Source organism: Terrapene carolina, unplaced genomic scaffold (assembly GCF_002925995.2).
Source record: "Terrapene carolina triunguis isolate 2854851 unplaced genomic scaffold, T_m_triunguis-2.0 Scaffold141, whole genome shotgun sequence".
NCBI lineage: Eukaryota > Metazoa > Chordata > Testudines > Emydidae > Terrapene > Terrapene triunguis.
In genome coordinates, this window is record NW_020664492.1 from 8,536,151 (window position 1) to 8,548,678 (window position 12,528).

Consider the following 12,528-nt stretch of genomic DNA (forward strand, 5'->3'; position numbering starts at 1 on the left):
TTTTGTGAACTAAAACATTTGAAAAAAAACTTCAGCTCAGGTCAATTGAAATGCTTTGTTTCAGTCATTTCAAAATGTTTCATTTTGATTTTGACTTTTTACATTTTGTTTTACTATAATGTAACTTACATTTCAAACCAAAGTCAACAACACTTTTCCTTTTGAAAATATCAAAACATGATATTTCAATTATATATAAATTTTTTCCAAAAAAAAATTAAAATGGGAAATTTGTCAAAACAGATCTTCTGTCAAAAGTTTTGGTTTTGATTAATTGCAATTTTTGGATGAAAAATTGTTTCACTGAAAATTTCCTGACCAGCTCTATTACACAAGAACATGCCATGGTTAAACTTCAGTGAGCAAATTATGTCATGCAATCACTTGTAGCAAAGCCTATTGGTTTCCAATTTGCAGCAAGCATTCCCCGACTGCAAGATGTGTGATAAATCTTATTTCTCTTGCAGAGACAAAGGATATATTATCGTAAAAGAAAAGCAATTAAGAAATTTATCATAGTCAAAATACTGGAAATGCTGTTTAAATACTCCATTTTGTTTAAAATTCACATGCTTGTAAATCCTTTAAGATTCCAGTCTTCAGTGCAACATATAGATTTTGATTCAAGTAGATATTTCAATAAAGAACTGAAGAAAATATTTCATTACTAAATCAATACCAGCATCTGATGGAAGCTGTTCACCTTTAGAATAAAGTAGACTTATTTTTCATAGGTAAGTATTGACATTGTTTACTCAAAAATACAACTGATCCAGTAGATAAAGTTAATGTGCACGGAAACATAATAGAACTATACTATAATTAACAACCATCACATTTCATTGACACAATGGTAAAGTAGATGGGCTCAGAACTGCCAATTAAGACCTCTGTTTTCTAGGCCAGATTCCAACCATTGTGCTAAATCAGCACCTTTGCCAGCTGATCCGTTGAACCGGTGACATTGGCTGTAAAAATGATTCCCTCATCTATTTCTACCAGAGTTAAGATAGCCCTTGGAAAGACAGAAGATGCAATTTGGGAACAGAAGGAATGGGGGCAGATGCTAATTTAAACTAGAAGAGATCACAGGGTTAGAGGACATGTTCAAACCAGTCCCCCAGCCAGATAAAGAGGAGAAGTAGGGTAATATGGAGACAAAATCATTAAAACAAAGATCCACAATTGCTTTATGTTTAATCAGCGTGCATTGCATATTCACTGTACTTTGCACTGTAAAGGAAATTAATTTTTTTTCTGATTTGTGCAGACCCAGAAATCCCATACTTCATGATTTTTAAAAGGGTTCTAACGGACATAGGGTTATGTGACAATAAGGATTCATCAAGTCATTCTCTGGGCTTCTTTGCAAAATTCTGTTACTGTTATTAAATACCAATATCACTTCTGAAAACACCTGCCGTTTTCTACATTTCTTCATTGTTCTCAGTTACAATATATTAAAGAACTCTGGACTTAGTTCAGCAAAGCACTCATGCATAGGCTTACATCTCACTGAAATCAATTGGACTCATGAAGTCAATGGGATTTAAGCATATGTTTAAGTGCCGTGCTGAATGAGGACCTCTGTGCACACAGATGCTTATCCAAACCTTTCTTTAAGCCACACTGAGTGAGTTTGGATTTCTAGGTATTTATTTCCACAAGTGTAATGACTATTGCGATGAACTTGGGTGCCTCACATAAAATTAATTACAAGAGAAATAATTTCCCATGTACTAATCAAATAAGCGGGTATCATTAATACTTAATGGCCACATCAGTCTGACAGTGATCCCTCCTTAATGTCCCATAAATGATTTGCCAAAGTCCTAGCTAAATAAATACACTTTAAATAGTGGCAAGAAAGAGGCCAGATTCTGGCATACTGTCAAATTCCACATCACTAACACTGACTCTCTAGAAATATTTTATTTTCTCATATTATTTCAGAAACCACTTTACAAGCTGTAAATCCAAAGTAGCAGAATTTGCAACTTCCCTATGGCCTAACAGTGGCTAGAGAAAATATATACACCATGTTCATGGACAATAGTACAAACCTGTCCAAAACAACAGCACTGAAAAACACACAGAATCCGAGTCTAGTGTAAACGTCAGATAGTCCCACAGATGTTCCATCAAGATGTATATTCTTTTAACATGTCTATCTTGTTTCTCAAGAAACTTTCAATAGGGTATAACTTGTGAGTAGCAGAATGTCTTTTGCAGAAGACTATGGACTTACCTGCTTTCTCTTTGCTCAGCTTCTGAGACAACACCTGTAAGAAATAATTCTTTTTTTAGTTTAGCAAGAACACATTGTCCCAAAAGGCTCAGGATATAGTTTTATGACAAAAGTAAGAACGGACTTTAAACTTGAAAACATCACCATCTTGTTTGGGTCTGTACAACCCACAACTTTTAAATTAAAGGCCCTGGGGACAAGATAAGCTTAATTTTCACCCAATTTATGTAAAACCAAAAGACTGAACTGATCCTTCTGGATACCAAGAAGATTCCAGATGAGAACCTCACAGAATCTGCAGTTTGCTTGAGATGCAGCCACTCCCATATCTTGCTATTGTGCATTCTTTGGTCCTGCTACATGATAATCATCTGCACCTCTATCTCAGAAGCACTAAACTGCTACATTGCCTCAACCGTTAAATGCTGCCTCTCCAGCATACAAACTTAACTTTAAAAAATGTATCCTCAGCTCTTAATTTGTATACAAGTTTTACTGAAACATCAGAAAGCTCCTCCCTTAAATACAAAATGTAATCAAATTTTCGACTTTCATACTAGGAAAAAAAAATCACTCTTTCTAGGTGAGGCAGCATGGAGTTGTTTTCCCATCCTAGGAAATACTGCAAGACAATTTTACTTTGTAAAAGCCCCATTATGATCACAGTTTAGGTTTTGTCTAGCAAAAGTGGTCAAGGCTAGGTTGGGTTTAGCTTAGCATGGGAGTGAGATTTAACAACATTTAGTTAATGTATTAGCTAACTCTGACCTAACCCCAACCACTTTTCAACCACATGGACAGAGTTGGGTTCTAATTAACCATGTTTACTAACTACATACAAACATAGCCAGCCTAGCTACATATATACACTGATACTCTGTTATCTGTTATTTGAGCATAAGCTTTCATGGGCTACAGCCCACTTCATCGGATGCATAGAATGGAACACACAGAAAGAAGATATTTATACATACAGAGAACATGAAAGGGTGGAAGTAGCCATACCAACTGTAAGAGGTCAATCAATTGAGATGAGCTATCATCAGCAGGAGAGAGAAAAAAACCTTTGAAGTGATAATTGAGATGACCCATAGAAGATGTGAGGATATTTTAACATGGGGAAAGGGATACTACCCAATTCCTATGCAGTACAGGCAGAAGAACTAGCTGGCTGTAAGCTCAATCCAGTGATTTAGGTGATGGTGCTCAACTGGAGACAGCAATTGGAAGCAATGTTGAGATAATATCATTGTTATCACTTATATATGCAATGTAGGGATCCTTGTTAGATCCCCAAAAGCTGTTGGATGATGAGATACAAGCAGTGGCCTGAACTCTTTTCCACTTACATTTGGTTAGAAGGTTGCAACCTCTTCTGGAGCTGAAACTCATTCCCATTATCTAGGATTTTGTCATCTCAGGATCAGACTATAGCAATGGAACGAAAGCTTAAGTCTGTGCAGAAATGGAAGCTGGTGCAGTATGTGGTTTTTGGAGCACTGTGTCTCACTGGGAGCATAGGAGCAGGGCCGGCTCTAGGCACAAGCAAACCAAGCATGTGCTTGGGGCGGCACATTTTCAAGGGCGGCATTCTGGCCGTCTTTTGTTTTTTTTCTTCAGGCAGCAAAAGCCAAGAGCCAGCCCTGGCAGTAGCAGCGCGTTGTGCGCGGGGGGCGCCCTGAGGCCGCTGCGGTTCGCGCCGCGGGGGAGCAGCGCCGCACCTTGTGGCTGGGCCAGGCAGGCTCCTAGCGGGGGACACTTGGGCTGGGGGCCGCCCCTCGCGGCACACGGAGCCGCCTGCAGATGCCGCAGGGCGGCCACCCCCCGAGGGCCACAGCTGGGGCTGGGCGAAGCGGCCCGAGCCGCCCAGGGACTGCGGCATGGCGGCCAGAAGCAGCAGCAGGGCCATAGAGGGCGGGGTGCTGTCGTGCGGGGCCTGCGTCCTGCTCTCCGGGGCTCCGCTGCCTCTGGGGCTACCCTGCCCTGGCTCCTCATCCCCCTGCCAGGGCGGTCACCCGGCTCTGCCCTCTCGGGTCCCGGCCGGTCCTGGAGGCGGAAGCCCTGGATGGAGGGACCCTGGGCTGAGGCGCGGCCCAGGAGCCCCGCTGCTTACCCCGACCCTGCCAGCGCCAGACCGGCTGGAGGTGAGGGGGGAGCGGGTGGAGTCAGCACTGGTGGGGGAGAGCCCAGCGCTGGGGCGGCACGGGGTGTGGGTGGGGTGGGGGAGAGAGCCCAGCACTGGGGCGGCAGGGGGTGCGGGTGGGGTGGGGGTGAGAGCCCAGGGGTGGGGGGGGGCAGCTAAAAATTTTTTTGCGTGGGGCGGCAAAAAACCTAGAGCCTGCCCTGCATGGGAGCACATTACACCAGCACTTCATGATCTGCAATGAGCTTCTAGATGAAATCTGAGTTGTTTATGTCAGCCTATAAAACCCCTACATGGCCTTAAACTTGCCTGCTTGACAGAGCACTGCTCTCCCTGAGCCATACTCTCACAGAAGCAATCAGCAGAGGTGGTCAAGCTAGAGACTTCCTCAGTTTCAAAGGGTGAGCACTGGTGGTATTTTCCGTAAAGAGCCCTCAACTTTGTAATTCTCGCCTACCTCTGGGCAAGGTCTGAATTAGGGCAAGGTCTATCTATGTTTCAAAGCTATTGGAGAAAGTTGAGATGTATTTGGGACTGAGGTCAACTATCTAATACCTGGTTAACTTTGTTGTTTAAATTGGGGATAAACTGCTAGATTTTATTTGTTTTGTTTCGTTTGTGCTTTTAAATTAGTCAGAGCACCTAAATCCAGGAATAAGTACTTTCTCAGTATGCATAAATCATCCTCAGTTTTAGTGTTCTAGCATAGCCCTAGGGGCACCAGTTATTTTACAATCAAGGTCAGGCTACAACAACTTCCAATGTCTTTTTAGAACAGCATACAACAAAAGATGCAAATTGTAGTTGGAGCAAACCCAGATGGCAACAGAAATCTGCCAGATTAAAAGTGATTTATGGAAATAGTAATAGTAAGGCACTATATAACTGACTATATAACAAAATACATTTGTTGGCGCACTAGCATCTCATCTGAACCGCATGCCAATATCCAATCAAATCCACAGAAAGCATGGATTAGGCTAGTTCAAGGTTCCAGCACCTGCTGTTCTGAATAATAAAGAAATAATTCACTAACAACTCCAGCTGTAGTAATTTTGCAAGTGGAAGTGTTAAATAGAATCCAAAGACAAATATCTTGCATTCATAAAACCATTTACTTGAGCTATAAAAAACAGAATACAGAAATCGGGAGTTTACAGATAGACATTGGCCTCAATCCTCCTCTCGTACCACTTTTACACCAGTGACCTCAATGGATTCACTCCTAATTCACCTCTATGAGAGGAGATTCAGACCCACTTTGTTTTATGAGCACAGCACATTGATAAAGTCTGGTTTATGGAATCTGAGAAATGTATGATCAAGGGTGGGGCCCCAAGTTCATTTGGGGCCACTGTGGAATTAAGTTAAACTCAGAGTTCTTGGTCTTCTAGTTCCTAGAAAAGAAAAGGATGTGCAATATGGGAAACTTGAGTGGGAGGTCATTCTCTAGCTCTGTCTTAAAGCACTTGGCGTATTTGTGTCCGTTATCTCTCTGCTCTCAGAACAGCCAATAATTTAGTAGATAGCTCCTCACCTGTTGGGTCTACTGTCTGAGAACATTGATCCCTGCTCCACTGGCGGCTGTGTCTAGTATGATCTCTGCTAGCTCACTCTGGGCAAAGTCCTGGCTGCCAGGCCTTTCCCAAACCATGCTAAGCAGGAGAGAGAAAAGTCTTGGTTCAGCAAGATACTTTAAAACAGGCATAACTTTAAGCACGTGATTGGTCCCATTGAAGCCACCTTTCTGAATCAGTGAAAGAATATTTGGGGTGTTCGGCAAAAGAGAGAAGGAAAGATTAAGATTCATAGTGTGTGGGGAGGTAAAGAAAAGGAGATTGTGTAGATCAGGGTTTGGCAACCTTTCAGAAGTGGTGTGCCGAGTCTTCATTTATTCACTCTAATTTAAGGTTTCGCGTGCCAGTAATACATTTTAATGTTTTTAGAAGGTCTCTTTCTATAAGTCAAATATATAACTAAACTATTGTTGTATGTAAAATAAATAAGGTTTTTAAAATGTTTAAGAAGCTTCATTTAAAATTAAATTAAAATGCAGAGCCCTCCAGGCAGGTGGCCAGGACCCGGGCAGTGTGAGTGCCACTGAAAATCAGCTTACGTGCTGCATTCGGCACGCGTGCCATAGGTTGCCTACCCCTGGTGTAGATGCACCCCCCACCCCAAGAATAATCCAAAATCCTAAAGATAGCCCTGAAAGCAATTTCACTTATATAGATTATGCAAACAAACAATTAAAATTATGTGGAAATGTGGATAGGAGGAAATATAAATCCATCAATGAAAACAGATCAACATGCTCATCAAAAATTTTTTCCTCAAATATACACATGATCTCTGACATGCATAAATAGTGTGGGCATGAAACCCACACGGTACAACTGGATTAGATGATTTAATAATGTAAGATTTTGTCTTAGTAAGCTTCTTGTCACATAAAAGCTTTTTCTGACAATGAAAATGACTACGAAATGGGAACTCTAATGGACTCAGGATTATTGTAATCTGCAACAGCACAATGATTCTGCAATGCTAGCCAGTCCTGTAACTTCATCTGCCACTTTCACAGAAATAAAAATGACAGTTGTGTCCAAGAATTTTACTTCCCTCTTCCCGCATCAAATTTCATTAGTTATTAGCCATTTTAAACTCAAATTGCAAACATTTCAAATATGATGGTGGTATTTAAGAACATCTGTCAAACTCCAATCACTGAGTCCAAGCAAATCACTCCCTCAAAAGAAGAAGAAAAATAAGTAGGTTATTTGTACAACATGAAAGTGACTCTTTCGACATTTAATAAAAAGCCAAGAAGTTCATTCAACATAGATAGGGACTCAAAAATATCATTGTTATCTAATAAACCCTGGCATTTTGACAGCCCCCTTGACATCTGATGCGAATAAAAACAGGGTTTTCTATTCTATGGGTTTACATTCTATGGAAAAAAATTGCAGCACAGTTATGAAGCATAACATTGTCTGAAGATGGCATATGATACAGTTGGATGACTTTTCTTGTTTATTAATAATTATGGAAGGACATCACTTTTAACTTTGCTTGGAACAGAGACTGGAAATCATGCTTGTTGTTAATATTATTGATTAAATAGTCAGCTAGACATTAATTTAAAACTATACATATATACAATCTAGAAATTCACATACAAAACTGAGTCACCAGATCAGCATTTTTGCTAGACATTTTTACAAGATTGATAGAAGAAGAAGAAAAAAAGAAAACTCAACAGATATCAGGACTATGTAATTGCGCAAAATAACGGACATTTGCCCAGATTCTCAAACTCCTAAATACCTTTGAGGATCTGTGTCTTTGTGTCTTAATATCTTCTGACACTTATAAGACAAGTCAGTCACTCAGGATTCCATCCTGCCCTCCAATGAGTGGTATAAACAGCGTCAGGCAGTTTTTCAATACACATGCTGATCTGCACCACACAAAGAGTTGAAGCTACTAATGGATGGTAGAAACAAGCCCTAAGTAATAAGGAACAGTGTGTAACACATTACTGTACTCAAGATTTTTCTCAAAATAAAGTTTTTAAATAATGTGGCATTAAGAGTATACTCTACACTGGTCAGGGAAACCATCTAGAAGGTAACACTACCATAGGACCAAATCCTGATCCCCTTCTTTCCGTGAATAATTGACTTCAGTGGGACTATTTATGGCAGGACTGGGCCCACGGTGTCCCTAGACCAGCCTCAGAGAAAATGGATCATGAACCATATGGCCTTCATTATAATAACCACAACCACTGGTTCCTAAATAAACCCATCCCCTAAAAATAATCAGTGGAGTTCATGTGCATTTCCAGCTGTAGGCCAAATCAGGTGCTGTTCACTGGAGACTCTGTTGCATGGCCCCATGTTAAACAAAAATCCTGAACAAGCACTAAAAATGTTTTCTCCATATCAGCTTTTGACACAGCTATCATAGTGACAGATGGTTACCTTAGGACCCCAGACATAAGCACCTAGCACACTGTTGATACTGTACAAATAATAAAAATCATTAATCTGGCTGCTGTGGAAAAGTCACATGACCTGAATTTCTAACTGTCTAAAAGTCAAATCTAGATTAGTACACTTGAGTTCAATGGGTGTACTCACTAGAGTAAGGCATGTAGGATTTGATCCATTGTCATAGGTGAGCCATAAAAAGATTTTAAAAAACCCACTGTAGACATCTTTAATGGATGACCCTAAAGACACTTTTATTGCTTTCAAAAAAGAACTAATTGAGATGTGTGCTTCTATCCTCATGGATCTAACCTGTATTCTACAATGTTATCAAAACAGAAACCTTTCATCAATGCTTATACAAAATTGAATATATTTAAGTGACAGTGTTTTAACTGAAGTCACAAACATTTTAAAACTCCACCACTTCATATTGTTTCCCCTATACCCATGAAAAGTTTCAAGTAGCTGTCAGAGTGAGGGTATGTCTATACTTACGCGGTAGTTCGACGGCTGGCAATCGAACTTCCGGGTTCGATTTATCGCGTCTGGTCTGGACGCGATAAATCGATCCCGGAAGTGCTCGCCGTCGACTGCAGTACTCCAGCTCGGCGAGAGGAGTACCGCGGAGTCGACGGGGGAGCCTGCCTGCCGCGTGTGGACCGCGTCTGAACCGCGGTAAGTTCGAACTAAGGTATGTCGACTTCAGCTACGTTATTCACGTAGCTGAAGTTGCGTACCTTAGTGCGAATTGGGGGGTTAGTGTAGACCAGGCCTAAGAATGTACATAAAAACAAGTGTGTTTCTCTTTCGGTGTCTTGACAAAGGGTTTAATTTAAAGACCATAAATTATTTCTTATCATTATACTGGCGAAGTGACACTTCCTGGTTTCTGTCTCACAGAATCCAGATATCTGCAGCATGCAGAATTTTTTACCTTGTGCAACAACAGAAAATGGAATTGAAGTTAATATTTTAGGCTGGGATTTTAAAGGAGCCTAAGGAAGTTAAACGCCCAACTCTCATTGAAATTCAAAGTTCATTGAAACTCCCTGGAAAATTCAAAGTTCAGTTCTAAAAATCCAGAAAATTGTAAATTTTGCCTGCAAGTACAAAAGTAGAATTAGTCACTGTATGTAATTTCAAAGGCTTCAGGGTAATTTCACCATTAAAGAATGGATTAAAAAATAATTTGTTCCTTATTAATAAAGATCTAAATACAGTTTTCTCTAGTATAATACTTTAATTGGTAAGGTGAAGGACAAATCCTAAAAATAAATCCTTGTACTAAATTACCTTTGTCTCTTAAAACTTGAACATAGCCTCCACTGTTATGACCTTTTTTCCACTGCAAATGTTTTCTTCAAGTTCTTCCCCTAGATTTTCTCCAAGTCCAGATCAACTGTCAGAGAAGACCAGATTTATATGGTTCTTTATCCTCTACCTACTACTACTTTGTATATATTCTGATGCACTGAATCATGCAGATACGTAATAGAATGTTTTTAATAAGCCATGTACTGGGGACAGTGGGCCAGCTAGTGTATTCATCATTGACATGAGGCAGAGATGTGGGAGCTAAGGCAACGTTTAGTGCTGGTGTAGTGTTTGAAGTGTTGATCAAATAGAAATGTAGCTGAAAAAGACTTAAAAATTGTCACTCTGAAATAACCTGTTAATTAGAGGGGGGGAAAGGGTTACAATAATTGAAGCAGAGTAACAATAAAGTCTATAATGATGAAAACCACTTTTAACAATATTAAAACTGCCATCAAAAGAAAACAAAGCGAATGTAGTTTATACTAAAAGAGCAGCCATTTTACTAAGTTATAATTTATCACATTTAAACATCAAAAAGTTCTCTGATTAATTTACAGAATGGAATTATGCTGATTTTCAGCAGTTGATAATCTGGCTCATAAACTTCCAAAAATTATAACAACAGAGGCTAGATCCAAGTTTTAAGAGCCAAGGCCCATTTAGTACAAGGATTTACTTTTAGTGCATCAGGAACATCTACCTGCTATCAGTAGAAGAAGCATAAGAATAAAGTACTCCAAAAAAGGGGTTTCATTAATCCCTTCCATCATACCAGTCACAACTGACTTGATTCTTTCTGTGACTTGCTGCTCTAATATTGTATTTGATTTGGTGGTTTTGTCTTACTTTCAGAAACACTGCTTCCCTCTCACCATCACTCTGCAATACTTTTGAGAAGATCAGTCTTGATAAGTAAAAGGCTAACATGGCACATTTCACTTAATGCTGTTCCTCATGGATCTTAAGTGGGATTTAGTATCATCCCACATGCCTCTGGCCTTGACCTATTTGATTGATGCACATGAATGAAGTCACAAAGTTATAGGAGGATAGGGATGGCAGATACGAATGGTTAACTGCTTTGTCTGCTAAATTTGGACCCAGTCTGAATACAGTTTCAAAACATTTAAATTATGTAACTAGTAGTAAAGCGGTTTTTTTCTCTTGCTTGTATGTTGGCATAATGTTCAATACACTGTATCACTGTGGATTTGTTCAAGATACCACCATAATGTGTTTATTGTGGAAACAAAATGTTCCTGTGGTTTACAACAGATTCACAAATTCCAAAAGGGGTTGACAGAGAATGATCAAGAATGACAAGTTGCATCAGGCAATATCTTTTATTGGACCAACTTCTGTTGGTGTGAGAGACAAGCTTTTGAGCTTACAAAGAGCTCTTCTTCATGTCTGGGAAACGAACTCAAAGTGTCCCTGCTAAATACAAGGTTTGAACAGATTGTTTGGCATAAGCAGTGAACACATATTACAAGGGACCATTCTCCGACACCATCTATTATAAAGAACTCAGAGAAGACCCCACACCACATTTGACCCAGGAATTTAAAGATATCATCAAATCCTTTCCTAAACAACTCCAAGAGAAACTCTACAAACACATCCCCCAGGAACCCACGCCAAGGACCTTCTACATACTTCCTAAGGTACACAAACAAGGGAACTCAGGCAGACCCATCACATTTGGCCACAGCACTCTTACTCAAGGAATACCAGGACTCATAGAAACCATCCTCAAACCACTCCCTATACACCAACATCCCTCACAATGACAGTATCTCTGCCTGCCTTAAATATTTACAAGACAATGTACAACCCTCAGATATCCACCCCAAACACATTGCCAAATGCATCCATTTCATCCTCACCCATAACAATTTTACATCCAACAACAAACACTTTGTCCAAACCATGGGGATCAGCCCTGGTTACTAGGATGGCTCCCTAATAAGCCAACCTCTTCAAGGGCCACCTTGAAGCAGAATTTCTGGACAAATGTACCATGAAACTAATGATATACCTGAGATACACTGACGATATTTTCATCCTCTGGACAGATGACAAACTCCGTCATAGATTTCAACCACAACTTCAACAACCACCACCCGTCTATTAAACTCATTCTGGAACACACCTACAATAGCATCAACTTCTGGGACACCATGACCAGCTTCAACAATGGAACCCCTCAGACAACTATATACAAAAAAACCCACAGATCACTACACCTACCTTCATTAATCCAGTATCCCAAACACACCTACCTTCATAAATCTACCCCAAACACACCAAAAAATCTGTTATCTACAGCCAGGCACTCAGATACCATGGAATATGCTCTGAGGAGAAAACAAGGATATGCACTTTATCACACTCAAAACTTCTCTTCCAAACAAGGACACTCTACCAGGGAAGTAGATCGCATCCTGGAATGGGCCATCCAAATACCCTGAGAGACTCTGCTTCAATACAGAAATAAAATCCCCTCTGATCACACACCCCTAGTTGTCACTGGAACCTAAATGGTATATCATCAAACAACTACAAATCATACTCGATGGGGACCCCATCCTGAAAGAAATCCTTCCTGAACCCCCTCTTTTGGCCTTCAAACACTCCCCCCAAACTCTCCAAGCTCATCATCAGAAGCAAGCTGCCCAAAGACCAGGACATAGCAACTCAAAGTGCCACCAGACCATGCCAGAACAAGAAATGCAGAATCTGCAGACATATCTCTACTGTTACAATGATCAAGTCCCTCCTGCCCACAAGACACCTTTCAAGATCCATGGATCTTATCA

The 12,528-nt window shown here is 40.2% G+C and overlaps 1 protein-coding gene across 1 annotated transcript in view; it reads right to left on the bottom strand.

Annotated features, from left to right (window-relative positions):
• Nucleotides 1-12,528, bottom strand: part of LOC112116016 (stAR-related lipid transfer protein 13-like) — a 361,349-nt gene that overhangs the window by 243,793 nt on the left and 105,028 nt on the right. The window contains exon 4 of the mRNA XM_026653538.2: nucleotides 2,249-2,282. Coding sequence (XP_026509323.1) covers nucleotides 2,249-2,282 — 34 coding nt within the window. The remainder of the gene's footprint in view (nucleotides 1-2,248; nucleotides 2,283-12,528) is intronic.